The sequence below is a fragment of the Carcharhinus amblyrhynchos genome, chromosome 6 (assembly GCF_965287045.1).
Source record: "Carcharhinus amblyrhynchos chromosome 6, sCarAmb.v2.hapA, whole genome shotgun sequence".
NCBI classification, from domain to species: Eukaryota; Metazoa; Chordata; class Chondrichthyes; order Carcharhiniformes; family Carcharhinidae; genus Carcharhinus; species Carcharhinus amblyrhynchos.
This window is the reverse complement of record NC_137329.1, coordinates 52,900,942-52,917,363: the sequence shown is the minus strand read 5'-3', so window position 1 is coordinate 52,917,363 and position 16,422 is coordinate 52,900,942. Positions and strand designations below refer to the sequence as shown.

The 16,422-nt window shown below is 44.3% G+C and overlaps 1 protein-coding gene across 1 annotated transcript in view; it reads left to right on the top strand.

The window, feature by feature from the left end:
• Positions 1-16,422, top strand: part of trpm5 (transient receptor potential cation channel, subfamily M, member 5) — a 108,064-nt gene that overhangs the window by 29,336 nt on the left and 62,306 nt on the right. The window contains exons 3-7 of the mRNA XM_080191464.1: positions 5,935-6,112; positions 8,360-8,540; positions 10,564-10,730; positions 11,224-11,395; positions 15,329-15,393. Coding sequence (XP_080047590.1) covers positions 5,935-6,112; positions 8,360-8,540; positions 10,564-10,730; positions 11,224-11,395; positions 15,329-15,393 — 763 coding nt within the window. The remainder of the gene's footprint in view (positions 1-5,934; positions 6,113-8,359; positions 8,541-10,563; positions 10,731-11,223; positions 11,396-15,328; positions 15,394-16,422) is intronic.

Here is a 16,422-nt window from a genome sequence, read left to right as displayed (position 1 = left end):
CTCATTGGCCAAGTCACCAAGTTCACATCATGACGGATGTGAACTTGCTTTACATGAATTTGAATAGATTTGAATGTTACTAACCCACCCCCTCTCCAGATATTGGGCAAGATTTTCCAGCCTCACTCGTCCTGAAATCATAAAATCCTGTCTGAGATCAATGAGCCCTCCTGTCCGCTACCCCCTTGCCTGCTCCGATTCCTGTGGCGGGCAGGCCAGTAAAACTCCAGCCATTGAACCCCAGCCGTATTTTGACACTGTGCCAACATAATGTCACATTGGCACAGTTTACAACAGGTTCACAGAGCCCTGTCATTGCAGTCTCTCTGGGGGCATAAAGGTAGGTATACCCCCAGGGGAAGAGACATGGCCAGACAGTGGTGTTGCAATCTTGTTACAAGTAGCCCTGCCAGGTTGGCACCATACCAAACTGACAGTGCCAAGGATGGGCCCCAGTGGGAGCCTCATGGGGTGATCCGTTGAGATGCGGTGCTGTCCAGGAGTGGATAGAGGAGCTAGGGATGCGGGTGATGGCCCTTGTGGTGGTCGGATGGGGGGTGGAAGTGGATGCTGGCGCAAATTGTGGGGGGGTGGAGAGGGGAGAAGGGCTGATGATCAGGGATGGGAAAGGGAGCCCCTGAGAACTCTGTGGTGGGCTGTGTGTGTGTGTTTGGGGGGGTGGGGGGAGGAGAGAGAGAGATTCACTTAGGATATGATCAGGGCGCCATATAAAGATGGTGCCCTGATATCTGTGCAGTGAGGTTTTGCCAGTGTTGAGGCCCCAGCCCCACTACACCCCTTGATTTCTTTTGGCAGATTGTTGTATGATTTGGAGTGAAACACATCTGTTTTCTCACCAGAAAAAAACACTGCCAATCTTTGATAAGATTTAGCCCTAAGTTTTAAAGTCTAGATGGTGCAGTGAATGGAAAAATGTTTTCAAAATGCTGAATCCAGCAAACCTCAATGCAATGACCTGTACTGGAAACTATGCAATGGAGGTCAAACTTTATAAAATGATGCAAATTAATTTCCTCTCTCTGTGCTACACCTGTCTGATTTGCCCGACTGTGCAGCTCAATGCAAATCCAATGGTCGTTATTTTGCATCTTTCAACACTGATTCATTTTCTAGATCCTGTGGGGTATTGAGGGATTGTTGCTCTTTGTTGATTGAAGCTACAACAGATGCTGCTAGTTTTCATATTATGTGTGCATGCATGTGTGTGTGAGCGCCAAGGAATGCACGTGTGTGTGTGTGCCGTGGATTCTGCATGTGGGACAAACTAAGTTTGCAATAGCAGTTTGAGAACAGATCCTGAAATAAGGATATTTTAATTTGACTGGCCTTTTACCTTCCATACGCTTTTATGCTCCCTTGCCGGTTGTTTTGAAGATGAGATGGCATGTAAAATTCAGCAGCCGGCCTCCTCACGAAACTGATAGATTGGGCAAGTTAATGGAGCCACAGACAAGTCTCTTGGTCCTGATGGAATGCATCCCAGGGTACTAAAAGAGGTGGCAGGGGAAATAGCAAATACACTAGTGGTAACTTCCCAAAATTCATTGGATTCTGGGATGGTTCCCGCAGATTGGAAAACAGCAAATGTGACGCCACTGTTTAAAAAAGGAGATAGACAAAAGGCAGGCAACTATAGGCCAGTTAGCTCAACTTCTGTAGTAGGGAAAATGCTTGAATCTATCATCAAGGAAGAAATAGCGAGATATTGGATATAAATTGTCCCTATTTATATTAAGGAAGAAGCAGCATGGGTTCATGAAAGGCAGGCCATGTTTGAATAGCTTCATGGAATTATTTGAGAACATTACATGCACAGTGGACATTGGGGAACCTGTGGATGTGGTGTATCTGGATTTCCAGAAGTCATTTGACAAGGTGCTGTACCAAAGGCTGCTGCACAAGATAAAGGTGCACGGTACTACAGGTAATGTATTAGCATGGATAGAGGATTGGTTAACTAAGAGAAAACAAAGTGGTGGGGGCGGGGGTGCATAAATGGGTGTTTTTCTGATTGCCAATCAGTGACTAATGGTATGCCTCAGGGATCAGTATTGGGAACGCAATTGTTTACAATTTACGTAGATGATTTGGAGTTAGGAACCAAGTGTAGTGTGTCAAAATTCGCAGAAGACTCTAAGATGATTGGCAGAGCAAAGTGTGCAGAGGACGCTGAAAGTCTGCAAAGCGATATAGATAGTCTAAGTGAGCGGGTAAAGGTCTGGCAGTTGGAGTACAATCTTGGTAAATGTGAGGTCATCCACTTTGGTAGGAATACAACAAAATGGACTATTATTTAAATGGTAAAATGTTGCAGAATGCTGCTGTGCAGAGGAATTTGGGTATCCTTTTGTATGAATCACAAAAAGCTGGTTTGCAGGTGCAACAGGTAATTAAGAAGGCAAATGGAATTTTGTCCTTCGTTGCTAGAGGGATGGAATTTAAAAACAGCACGAATATATTGCAGCAGTATAAGGTGCTGGGGAGGCCACACCTGTGTGCAGTTTTGGTCTCCTTACTTGAGAAAGGATATACTGGCACTGGAGGGGGTAGAGGATATTCGCTAGGTTGATTCCGGGGTTGAGAGGGTTGGCTTTGAGGAGAGACTGAGTAGACTGGGAGTACACTCATTGGAATTCAGAAGAATGAGGGAGATCTTATAGAAACATATAAGATTATGAAGGGAATAGACAAGATAGAGGCAGGGAAGTTGTTTCCGCTGGAAGATGAAAGGATAACAAGGGGGCATGGCCTCAGAATAATGGGGAGCGGATTTAGGACTGAGTTGAGGAGGAACTTCTTCATCCAAAGGGTTGTGAGTCTGTGGAATTCCCTGCCCAGTGTAGCAGTTGAGGCTACCTCATTGAATGTTTTGATGGGAAAGGTGAGTAAATTTTTGAACAGTAAAGGAAGTAAGAATTATGGTGAGCGGGCGGGTAAGTGGAGCTGAATCCACAAAAAGAACAGTCATGATCTTATTGAATGGCAGAATAGGCTCAAGGGGCAAAATGGCCTACTCCTGTACTTATGTACTTGACTGCCCCTTGCTTATCTGAAATTGTGCAAGGGATGGAGATTTGGGCATGCCCTTGGACCTTTGGCAACCCTTAAGCAGCCAATTAATGGACACTAAAGGAGCTTACTCCATCCCTGCTACTATTTTACAAGTGACATGGGGACCTACGCCATGTGGGAAGTCTTGGACAGAGGGACACATTTTGAGAGGCTACCTGGAAGCAGCATACCTCCAAGGTCCATCCACTGTCATCTTGATTCCTGCCCTCACTCCTCTCCAGGTCAAACTGGTAACCCCTGAGACACCCAGACTTAGCTGGGCTCTGTGGCTGTCGCCCCAGCAGTCATCAGTGTTGGTAGAACTACAGAGCTGCTGGCCAATCGGAATGGCCGTGATGCTAGGAGCATTTAGTATGGCCAATGCATTTAATCTGCACATCTTTTGACTGTGGGAGGAAACCGGAGCACCTGCACGGGGAGAATGTGCAGACTTCACACAGAGACACCCGAGGCTGGAATTGAACCCGGGTCCCTGATGCTGTGAGGCATAGTGCTAACCACTGCCACTGTGCCACCCTAAATATCTTGTCTTTATTCAATGAAAGCTGTCCACAGCTTTAAATTGCTGTGGGGCAACAGTCAAGATAGTGGGTAGGCTTTCTATTGGCTTCTTAATTGGGGAATGGGGCAGGAGTGGCACCCCATTAATATCCAGCCTAATGCTTGGACTACTTAATTGACTAATCTCAAAATAGTGAGTTGAGTTTTAGTGACTCTGCTTTAGGATAGATTGTCTTTGCACAATAGGCTCTTATTGGGACCATGTAAATGAAGAAGCAACTAAGCTTTTCCAATAAATCTCTATGGCAAGCATACTACTCAATCATTTATATTGTTACTGAATGTGTACTTGGTGCAATGGTTATCCTTCATCAGCCAATATTTACACCTCTCTAAACCCTTACTGAACAGCTGCAAAACAGTTAGGATCCAAGGTTTCACTGATAGCAACACCAGAAGCTCCTGTTAATAATCTAAAAAATAGATGGATTTATACGAATCATAGATGTGTTGCTCTTGGATAGGAAGAGATGGCAAACTCTTGCAGAGACTACTGGTGAGGTTGGGGCTGGAAAATGCAGCAAATCATTCAAAATAGACAATTTTGCTGTATTTCTACCAAAATGGATGACCTCCCATTTACCAAGATTGTACTCCAACTGCCAGACCTTAACCCGCCCACTTAGACGATCTATATCGCTTTGGAGATTTTCACTGTCCTCTGCACACTTTGCTCTGCCAACCATCTTAGAGTCATCTGCGAATTTTGGCACACTACACTTGGTCCCCAACTCCAGACACTCATGACATGACATTGACTTCGGCGGAAGCGGAAAATTCCACCCTTCATTCATGATGGATTGATAGGAATGGGTGGGGAGAATTTGAAAAGTGGAAGGGTGGTAGCAAGTCAGTGCACATATTGGTGGTTCACAGGGTAAAGTAAGCAGATCTGCATGACTGGCTTCATGACTTTGCCCAAACTATAGATAGTGCAGTAAATGAATAACTTTGTAGCGCACTTCATTACATCAACAACAACTCCTACTTCCGCTCAAGATGGGGTAAAGACAGCATTGCCACTAATTTTAGAGAACACCACGAGCATAATAAGGAGTTTTGGGAAAGAGATGGGACAAAAAAGATAACAGAGAGATAGCATAGGTCCAGAGAGTGTTAGAGCACAGCATAGACCTGTAGGATGTAAGAGAGGCAACATAGGTCTGGGAGGGGGCTACTGGACAACAAAGGCCCAAGGGAATGTTAGAAAACCAGCACATACCCAAGGGGCTGTTAGTGAACCAGCAGAGGCCCAGGAGGATGTTAGAGAACTACCAAAGGCCCAGGGGATATGAGAGAACCACCGTAGGCCCAGGAGTGTCAGAGAACAGTATAGATCCAGGAGGATGTTACAGAACCAGTACAGGTCTGGAGCGATATTAGTGAACCACCATAGATCCAGGGGGTATTAATGAACCAGCATAGGGCCAGAATAGGAGGGGGCTGTTAGAGAACCGCATAGGCCCAAGGGAGATGTTTTCCATAACTTTTTACGATTCTAATTGCCTTTTCAGCGCAGATAGATGTCCAGATTTTATCGAGCCAAAAATAAACTTCTAGATTTCGAACCATGCCAAACTTCTGACGCTCAGAAGGGTTTTGTGTTGGATTCCAGAGCTCAGTAAATGATTCGGAACCTAAGGAGGTAGACCAGTCATTGAGAGCTGGGTATTATTTCCACTTTACCCCAGATACGCCTTTAAGACAATTTCTTACTGGACAGTCTGTATTTGGCTGAACAAGTGGTGGGAAGGTTTTTCATTAGATATTCTTACACATGTGTTTCAAACACTCATGACCAAAACTACAAACATTAATGTTTCCAGATTAAAAAATAAAAGCATGCTTCAAAATGTCTCTTGTTTAAGGCCTGATTGGTGATGTATAAACTCTCTCTAAACCTCAGCTTCACCATGTGAAAACAATATTTCCAACTGAACATAGGTGATAAAATGAAGAAAACCAACCCAGGTACAAAAGCTAGACCTGGTATCTTTATGAGAAATTTGGTTACCTGTAATAGCGCTGAAGAAGAGTCGTACGGACCTGAAATGCTAACTCTGTTTCTCTCTCTGTAGATGCTGCCAGACTTGCTGGCCAGAATTGTACCATCCCGCCCGCCACAGGAATCGAAGCGGGCAAGGGGCGGACAGTGGCAAGATCCATTAATCGCGGGTGGGATTTTACGGTTTTGGGACAAGTGAGACTGTAAAATCCTGTCCGCTGAGTCTTTCCCCATTTTCTGTTTTTGTTACCTATATTTTATGTTGTCTCTTTTAGTGGAGAAAGTATTTGCCGGTGTCAGCATCCTAGAGAGGACCAAGCAGAGGCCATAGGAGACAAACTGACCAGAGCGAAAATATACAATGGCCGCAATGTTAATGAGCCAATTAAAAGGGAGTCCATTTACAACGTTGGAGAAGTTGAGTTTTTTGGATTTGGCAAGAAACATGGCAAGGTACAAGTCTTCTCATGAAGAGTCATTGACCTGAAACATTAATTGTTTCTCTCTCCAAAGGTGCTGCCTGACCAGCTGAGCGGTCCCAGCACTTTTTTTTGTTTTTATCTCAGTTTCCCAGCATCTGCAGCATTTTGCTTGAATGCAAATCTTCTGCTTTATTCCAAGAAAAATCTGCAATGGAGACCATTCTCCGCATCGTTTAAACTGTGTTAGGCTGCTCATATCAACCAATAACATTTATAACTTAAAGTAAGCAGGCTAATTGCTGCTTAAAAGGGTGCATGGAGGGATATGAGTGTACAAAATGGGAGTAGAAGTAGACCATTTGGCCCCTCAAACCTGCTCACAATTCGTTAAGATCATGGCTGATCTTTTTGTGTTTCTAAATCCACATTTCTATCTCGCCCGATAACCTCTGATTCCTGTGCCTAACAAGAATTTATCTGCCACTTCCTTAAAAATATTTATTGACACTGCTTTCTTAGGCATGGAGCTCCAAAGTTGGAAAGCCTTCTAACAGAAAACATTTCTCCTCATCTCTTTTCTAAAAGGGCAACACCTTATTTTAAAACTGTCCTCCTGAGTTCTGGGCTCACCTACTGGAAAGAGGCTGCCTCAATAATCAGACTGTGCCACACATTCCTACCTGAACTCCACTGTTAAAACCCATCATGTCAAGTGATATCTCAATGCATAATATTTCTTCATGAACTATTTGAGATACGAAAGGAAGGTGAAGGTGTCACATGACCACTTGGTTCTTCCATTTCTTGAAAAGGGACAATGAGATTATTAGGGATAAAGAAACCTTTGTTGCCTGTTTTGATTGGCGGATCAGTTAATAACTGGACAATTGCTTCCCTAAAGTCCACAGGCAGAATTTTATGAAAAAATTCCAAATGCGAAAGTGCATGAAAACGGGAGAGATTTGCACCATTTGGATGAGCTCCCAGCTACAGCACTTAGTTTTAAAAAAAGCCCAGATGTGATTCCCGCCAGTTGGGGGAGGCTGAGATTAATCTTGCCAGTGAGCTGAGTCAGCTGCCTACACAATGGCACCCCAATCCCAGTGCATTGGGAGGTTTCCTGTCACCCTCTACCCCGCACCCCCTGCCCAAAAAGACATCAGGACCCGCTGTTGATCGCTCTGTGTGCCGATTCCTACCCCCACAAGGAACATCCAGGACTCACTGATGACATGCTAAGCATGTCATGCATAATCAAATCAAAGGGTGTGAAGCCCATTTTGCCAGCCAGTAAGTTTAAGATCACGAGAAACAAGAAATCAGACACGATTCTGATTTTTCACCTCTTGCAGTATCTTACCTGCTTCCTTCGCCAACTGACTGACAGGACAAGCCAGTAAGATTGCACTCCATCTGTTTCAAATTGGTTTGAGACCAGAGCCTCCCAAACCATGGGTCTTAACCCGCACCCCCACCACCCCCCCAAACCAAATGGGGTCACGTGGCAAGATTTGGGGTCATGAGCTCCATGGCAGCAATGGATTCCTTGGAGGTTGGACTGATTTCTGTCAGATGCAAGACTTCTTTTAATCCGTTCTGTTAATGGGGGTGGCCTAATAATGCCTGACTGCAGCTGTAAAACAAAGCCTTCCTTAGATAAGGGGCCCAAAGTTGTTCACAATATTCTAAATATTGTTTGCCTTATAAAGTCTCAATAGTACTCCCCTGCTTTTGTATTCTAGCCCTCTCAGAATGAATGCAAACATTACATTTGTTTTCCTAACTACGAATTCAACCTTCAAATTAACTTTGAGGATCCTGAACTAAGACCCCAAAGTCCCTTTGCAATTCTGATTTCTCCTTAAAATAAAGTTTATTTATTAGTCACAAGTAGGGCTGACATTAACACTGCAATGAACTTACTATGAAATTCCCCTAGTAGCCACACTTTGGCTTTTGTTTGGGTATACTGAGGGAGAATTTAGCATGGGCAAACAGCTAACCAGCACATCTTTCAGATTATGGGAGGAAACCAGAGCACCCGGAGGAAACTGCACAGACACGGGGAGAACGTACAAACTCCACACAGACAGTGACCCAAGCCGGGAACTAAAACCAGGTCCCTGGCACTGTGAGGCAGCAGTGCTGACCACTGTGCAATCATGCCACCCATTTCGGATTATGTACATTTGGGATGCTGTACTAATATAACGGTGCTATATCAATGCAAGCCGTGTTGATTTACTTCCCATTTATTTTGGCATTTCTCCTGTTGCAGTTTGTACAAGTGTCCTGTAACACTCCTCCGGCTGCTATATTTGAATTGCTAACAGGAGGCTGGAACTTGCCAGCCCCAAACCTCGTTGTATCCATTGTCGGAGGGGAGGAAAATTTCCTGATGAAATCATGGCTTCGGGACACTATCCGGAAAGGTCTGGTGAAGGCTGCTCAAAGCACAGGTAAACTTACCCCCACATTGCTCAAATGTGCACAGAGTACTTTCTTTCTGAATATGCCCAATGAAGCTGAAAAAGTGCCCAGTGTCATTCTGGGAAATGAAGTCGGGCGAATGGAGTGTGTTAAAGCAGGATAATATCCGGGTAATAGTGATCATAACATTATTTGGTTTAAAGCAGTTCTGGAACTTCTGGAAGGGGACAAAGAAAAATCAATGGTGAAAATACCCAACTGGAAGATGGCCAATTCCAATTATTTGAGAATTGATCAAGTACAGGTGGACTGGGCAAAAAAGAGGGCAAGAAAATGGTCAATGAACACTAGCAGAACTTCTAGACCAAGATAATAGAAAGTATTTATTGGACATCCCGTAAGCGGGTAGGGAAATGGGGAAATTACTTTTATTTATTAGTGTCACGAGTAGACTTACTTATACACTGCAATGATGTTACTATGAAAATTCCCTAGTTGCCCCCACTCTGGCGCCCCAAGGTTCAGGTACATGGAGGAGAATTTAGCATGGCCAATGCATCTAACCAGCACACCTTTGGACTGTGGGAAGAAACCGACGCAGATACGGGGAGAATGTGCGGACTCGGCACCAACAGTGACCCAAGAAGGGAGGCAGATGGTGAAGTGCTTATAACCTTCTTGATGCTAGGGAATTCTAACAGCGATGGGTGGCACAGTGGCGCAGTGGTTAGCACTGCTGCCTCACAGCACCAGGGACCTAGGTTTGATTCCCAACTTAGCTCACTATCTTTGTAAAGTCTGCATGTTCTTTCCTGAGTCTGCATGTGTTTCCCCTGGTTTCCTCCCACAGTTGTACTGGCTAGGTGTTTTAGCTGTGCTAAATTCTCCCTCAGTGTACCTGAACAGCATTGGAGTGTGGCGACAAGGAGATTTTCACTAACTTTATTGCAGTGTTAATGTAAGCCTACTTGTGACGCTAATAAATAAACTTAAACTTACCACCCAGAGGTCAAATGAGGTCCTTAAGAAATTAATAAAGGGCTTCACCTCTGGGCCTCCTTCTGCTTCTGGCATTTTGCCATGTGGTAATGCCACCTAGTAAAATTCGAATAAGATATATATGAGTGAAGAGAAAGTTTGAGGAAAGATTTGCTGACAAAGTAAAATGCATCATCAAACATGTAAAGAGTAAATCTTTGACCATGAGAGGATAACTTGAGAAGGCAGTTAAGAAAATATAAGAAATGGTTGTCTTTATAAAATAAGGGCATTGAATTTGAAGAATGGATATGTGCTAAAGCTATCTGCATCTATGATTAGTCTTCAACTGGAATGTTGCGTACAATTCTGGGCATCACGGTTTAGGATGAATTTCAGGACCCAGGAGAGAGTGCAGAGGAGGTTCCCCAGGATGGGACCAGGAATGAGAGAGTTCAGTCAGTTTCAAGAAGCTGGTTTGTTTGCCATGGAACAGGGTAGGTTAAGGTTTAAGGTATTTGAAATTATGAGGGGTTTTGTTTGATCCAAGTGGGGAGAAATATTTCCCCTTGCATGTGGGCCAATGAATAACCAATAGTCATAGATTAAAACAATTGGCAAGGGAACTAGAGGAAAAGTATAGAGTTATTTCTTCTCACAGAAAGTTGTTAGCATGTGGTATACCCTGTAAGTATGTGGTGGACTCAGATAGCATAGCAAGTTTCAAAATGCGTTTGAACATGCACTTAAGAAGGCCAACTTTGCAAGGCTATGAGGAGGAAGCTTAATTATGGGACTAAGTTGGATAATTCTTGCAAAGAACCAAAACATGCACAATGAGCTGATTAGCCTCTTTGCTGTGAGAATGTATGACTTTCCTAATCCTCTTCTTGGATGGAACCTCATGGTCTTTAGTGGGTACAGCAGATTAAAATGTGAGAACAGGCAGATATGTTTCATAAATCCTACCATTTGTTAGCCTAAAGACTAAGAGAGGCACATATTACATTGAATAGATATAATGAGCACGTTTGTAATTGAAATATTTCATTTCTCCCCCCAATTTCTGTACAGGAGCTTGGATCATTACAAGTGGGCTAAGGGCTGGAATCACCAAACACATAGGGGAAGCAGTTCGTGACCATGCCTTGGCCAACACATCCTCCAAAATCAAAGTCTTTGCAATTGGAATATCACCATTGGAAATTATTTCTAACCGTGAAAGCTTGGCCAATGTTAAGGTTAGTTGTTCAAATAGTTTCTAACTACCTTCCTCTGATATACTCTCTAACTTTAAGAGGAGGCGTGTCTTATTGTGAAAGATTCATACAGTGGTGATTCATTTTCCTTCTTCAACCATAAGTCAGGAGGTGCCCCAGAAGGCCTGGCAAATAGGTTGGGCACCCCATATGCCGGGTCCTGATCCTCGCTACTGCTTGCCAGGGAGTTTTCTTTGCAGGCCGGTGGCTTGGCCTGGTCCAGGCAGAGTGTTCCACACCAGAGGTGACTGCTGCCCAGAGGGTGCGATGGCTCCCATGCTGGGAGTTCAGGTACGGCCCTAGCACTGTGAGGCAGCAGTACTAACCACTGTGCCACCCCTCCCAAATATTCACAAACAGTGCTACCCACTGAGGGAAAATCTATCTAAACCAAGCAATGTTTTTGGTAATGTTATCAATGTTGATTTTAATCATCTGACTTTGCGTCTGTTCACTTTTCCAAATCTTCAATTAGAAACGATCTCCAGCAATATACCAGGTTGAGGAGACCGATCAAGGTCCTCTTTACTCTTTGGACAATAACCATTCCCACTTCATACTGGTGGACGATGAGACTCCTGGCGGCACCACTGAACTTTGGCTGAAACTACTGAAGCATATATCTGAACAGCGGACAGGCTACGCAGGTAAAACTCAATAAAGCTTGGCTCAGAATAGATACCTCCATTGTTACATTGAGCTGATGAATGGGAATCTTCCCTCTGACATGGGATGGCCAGAGGAAGATGTTGGATGTGTGAGTAGCGGTCTGCACACTGAGTGTAAAATTTCCTCCTCTTGTCACCACTTTGGATTTGCTTATAATGTTAGAATGATAACATTTGAGGCAATAGGTTTTGCCTTTTATATGAACTCTAAGTAATATCCTATCATTTATCCAAACTTGAGGACAATGAGGAATGAGCTTCACGATAGCATCTGTAGGTCTGCTTGAAACATAGAACTATAGAAAATAGGAGTCGGAGTAGACCATTTAACCCACTGTGCCTGCTCCATCATTCAATGTCATCAAGGCTGATCCTCAACCTCAACAACATTCTCTCTCTCTCTCTCTCTCTCTCTCTCTCTCTCTCTCTCTCTCTCTCTCTCTCCTGATAACCCTCTGTGTCCAGAAATCATGGCTGGAGTTCTCTGGCTATTCCCACTGGCGGGATTCTTCAGTCCCACTGGCAGCGCACCATGGGTTTCCAGCCGGCATGGGATGACTTCAGTGGGAATTCCCATTGATAGCGGTGAGACCAGAGAATCCAGCCGTTGGCAAACCACATGCCACCTCCCACCAGCGGGGAACATAAAACTGGGAGGGTGGAGAATCTTGTCCCATATCTATTTCTTTCTGAAATACATTCAGTGACTTGGCCTTCACAGCCTTATGTGGTCAAGAATGCACAGGTTCACCATCTTCTGAGGGAAGAAATGTCTCCTCATTTCAGTCCTAAGTGGCCTACCCATATACTGCAACTGTGACTTCTTCTCACACACTCCCCTTGGTGCTGCTGACCGCCTGGCTCGGAGTCCTCCTCACACACTCCCCTTGGTGCTGCTGGTTGCCTGGTGCAGAGTCCTCCTCTCGCACGCTCCTCTTGGTGCTGCTGACTGCATGTCCGAGGGGTCTTCCTTTCACTTGCTGCTCTCTCAGGAAGAGCTCTAGAAATCTCTCTTTTGAAAAAAAACATTTGATGCATTTGTAGCACCCAGTTAACAGCATTGAACCACAAGACTGCAGGGAATGAGCAAGCCCTCATTTATCTGAAAAACTAAAATTAGCTGTCTACAAACTTACTCCAGTGTCTGTTTTTACGCACCAGGAACTTCTAAAGCAAAGTACTGCAGGTACTGGAAATCTGAAATAAACACACAGTGCTGGAAATATTCAGCCGGTCCAAGAGAATCTGTGGCAGGAGAAACTGAGTTAACGTCTCAGGCCAACACCCTTGTGAATCTTTCTTTTCCTTTACTTCTTTCTGGTCCCATCCCTTCTTCCAATCTGACCCTTTCCCGTGTATTCATGATACTTTCTGACGTTCCCCTCTCTGAACAATCTATCCTTATGAAAGGCTCTTTCCCTCATGTTTACCCTCAATAAATTCAGAGCTTGTCATGGTGCTGAGTTTTGACATTACCTTTACCCCCGTGACAGTGTGTCTCACCAAGAGTCTTCTATCCACTCAGCTGACCGTCTCCAGCATGGTCCAACCTACTGGACTCCTCCCTTTAGCCTCTTACCCTCTCTAAATCTTTTCATTGAGAACTGCTGACATCAGCTGCCTCAATGTTTCTGACGCTCTCATTCACTTAAAACTATCTTCCTCTGAATTCTCTTCCTCAGCATTCTTTCATCTCAAATTAAACCCTAACATTATCATCAAACCTGCTGCCACGAGTGGTGCTGCTGTTGCTTGGAGAACTAGCCTCTGTCTATCAGAGGCTGGATGGCTACTCTCTGATACTTCCTCCTGGGAGCATTTACCCACCACCAACCATCAAACCATCATTTCCAAAACTGTCAGTGGCCTCATCTCTGGAGATCTGCCCTCCATGGCCCCCAATCTCAGCATTCCCCAAAGGTAAACAGCCCACTTCTACCTCCATCCCAAAACACACAAACAGGAGTCTCCTGACACATTGCATCAGCCTGATTTTAACCCACAGAATTGGTTTCTTCCTACCTCAACTCTTTTTTCCCCCCCCCCCCTTTTGCTACATTCGCAAGATGCTGAGGTCTTAAGTTATTTCAGCAATTTCCTGTCCACATAACTATGCTCATTGTATCATGGGCATTCAATCCTTCTGCACCTCCCTCCCACTACATGGTCTGAGGACTCTCTGCTTATTCCTTGAATCGAGATCCAACAAGTCTCCATTCACCATGAACCCCCTACATCTGACCTTGTTTTCTACATTAAATAACAGCTGCTTTAACTCTCACTTCTTCCAAATAAACAAGGTTGCTTCAAGTTTACATCCTAGCTGTGCCTACCTTCTTGTGGGATTTTGTGGGATATTCCTAGTTCCAGTCCTACTCTGGCCCTTTCCCTCACCTCTTTATCCAGTATACTAATGACTGTATTGATGCTCTTGCCTGCTCTCACCCTGAACTGGATGGAAAATTTCCTTAACTTTGCTTCCAATTTCCACTCTTCTGTCAATTTCTCATGGTCCACCTTGACCTTTTCCCTTCCTTGACTTCTCTGTCTCCATTACCAGGGACAGGCTCTCGTCCAACATTCATTACAAGCACACAGCCTCCTACAGCTACCTTGGCTCTGTATATGTGAAGTTTGCACATTCTCCCTGTGTCTGCGTGGGTTTCCTATGGTTGCTGCAGTTTCCTCACACCATCCAAAGATGTGTGGGCTGGGTTGATTGGCCATGCTAAATGCCTAGAGCCAGGAGGGAGTTATAGCTGGTGTTACGGGAATAGGGCCTGGGTGGCATTGTTGTCGGTGCAGACTCTATGGGTCTTCCTCACCCCACACATCCTTTAAGCTCTCTATTTCTATTCTTCCAGTTTAATCTTCTCCATTCTATTGGTTTGAATTATGCTATGTTCCATGCCAGTGCTTCTGATACATCTTCCAACAGGAAAGACCATAAACCTGAAATACTGCCATCTTTCCAAGGGCAATTAGGGATAGGCAATAAATGTTGGCCTTGCCAGCAACATCCATACCTTGTGAAAGAATATATATTAAAGAAAATCTCCAATGAATTTTCCGCTCCATCCTGCCAGCATGGCCTCCTGGCCCTGTCGATGGGGACATCCCCTCCAGTGGAGCGGCTGGCAAACGACGCAAATGCCGTTGACAAGGGCGAGACTGGAAGATCCCACCACTAGCCAATGGTGTGCTGCATTCGTTGCCGGGAAATGCATAATGCGAGGGAAAATCTTCTGTTCCTCTTGCCAGACTTACTGAGTATCTCCAGCATTTTATATTTTTAAATTTGGAGGGATTTTAAATGCTGTGGAATGAAGCCCTTGACTAGGTAGATTTTCAGCTAGAGAAACCATTCAATTTTCAATTTCTGTCAGGGGGATGTAAAGTGGTTGGCACTGCTGCCTCACAGTACCAGGGACCTGGGTTCAGTTCTGCCCTTGAGTGACTGTCTGTGTGGAGTTTGCACATTCTCCCCATGTCTGTGTGGGTTTCCTCCAGGTGCATTATGCATTTCCCTCTCGATTTAATGGCACAGGTCCACTCGGTCCTCAGGAAAAGTTCCTTTCAGGCAAGACTCTAACCATGGGCAGAGAACAGACTTTAATCTTTGACCATGTTCTTATCCAGGCATCACGCACACACATATTGCAACACAAAAGAAGCAATACCTGACCTTTGAACTGTTGCCCAGCCTCTAAAGCTGTGTCAACTTAGATGTAAAAAAATACAGAAAGTGGACATTGGATGGAAGGGTGCAGCTATTACTACCTAAAGAGGCATTGTGTCATGAAGCCTATTGAAGATATTTGGTTGTTTTATTATAAATGACTTTCCTGCTGATGAAAACACAGCATTGAGAGTTGTGCAGTATGCTTTAAAGGCTGCTTTTGTCTTTTGCAGGAACGGGCAGTATTGAAATCCCTGTGCTGTGCGTTCTTGTCCATGGCCGTCCCGAGGTGTTGCAGGTAACAACCTATTTGTCTGACTGGGCTGCTGTACAGAATGCTGGTTCTGTAACGCACAAGAATTTCAATTCTCTCCCTGAGGGATATGGCACAAAGAACAGCTTTCATTAAATTAATTTTTAAGTGTATACCAATCAATTCCAGTTGACCATGGTGCAAATTAGATGTTGTGTGATAAGTTTATAATTTATTCATCTACAATAGGCCTCTTGCCCAATGGGAAAATAAACTCAGGTCAATTAACCTTAAAGGTAGAATGTATGTGACCATCATCCATGGTTTTGTATTGGTTAAGATTCTTAACCTGGTAAAAAGTTGACAGATTAAAGGAGAGTTGCACCGGAAGTTCATAGCAGACCTTCTCCTTTATTCAATGTATGGATCTCAAAAATCTGAACCTGTTACTCCCATCCTGGCAAGGGGATTGACTATTTACAGTGGTTAGCACTGCTGCTTCACAGTGCCAGGCACCCGGGTTCGATTCCGGCCTCGGGTGACTTTCTGTTTGGAGTTTGAATACTCTTCCCATGTCTGTGTCAATTTCCTCCCACAGTCCAAAAATGTGCGGGTTGGGTTGATTTGCCATGGTAAGTACTCCCTTACTGTCAGGGGGTAACAGGGTAAATTCGATGAATTATGGGGATAGGGCCTGGGTGGGATTGTTGTCAAAGCATGCTCAATGGACCGAATGGCCTCCTTATGCACTGTAAGGATTCTATTGATTCTAAGTTCTAAACATCTTTGAAGAACATATTGAATGAGCAACTAGCAAAACCTATAGGATCTTCATAAACAGAGGTATTGAGTACAAAAGCAAGGAACCTGATTAGATAAAGCTCTGATTAGATCACAATGAGAGTATTCTATCCAGTTCTGGTCACCACACCTGGGTGGATTGTTGTCGGTGCAGGTTGAATGGGCCAAATGGCCAACTCTTACACTATAGCGATTCTATGGTTCAATGCACTGTAGCTGCAGTGTGTACCATCTACAAAATGCACTTGCAGCAACTTGTCAAAGCTTTTTAGG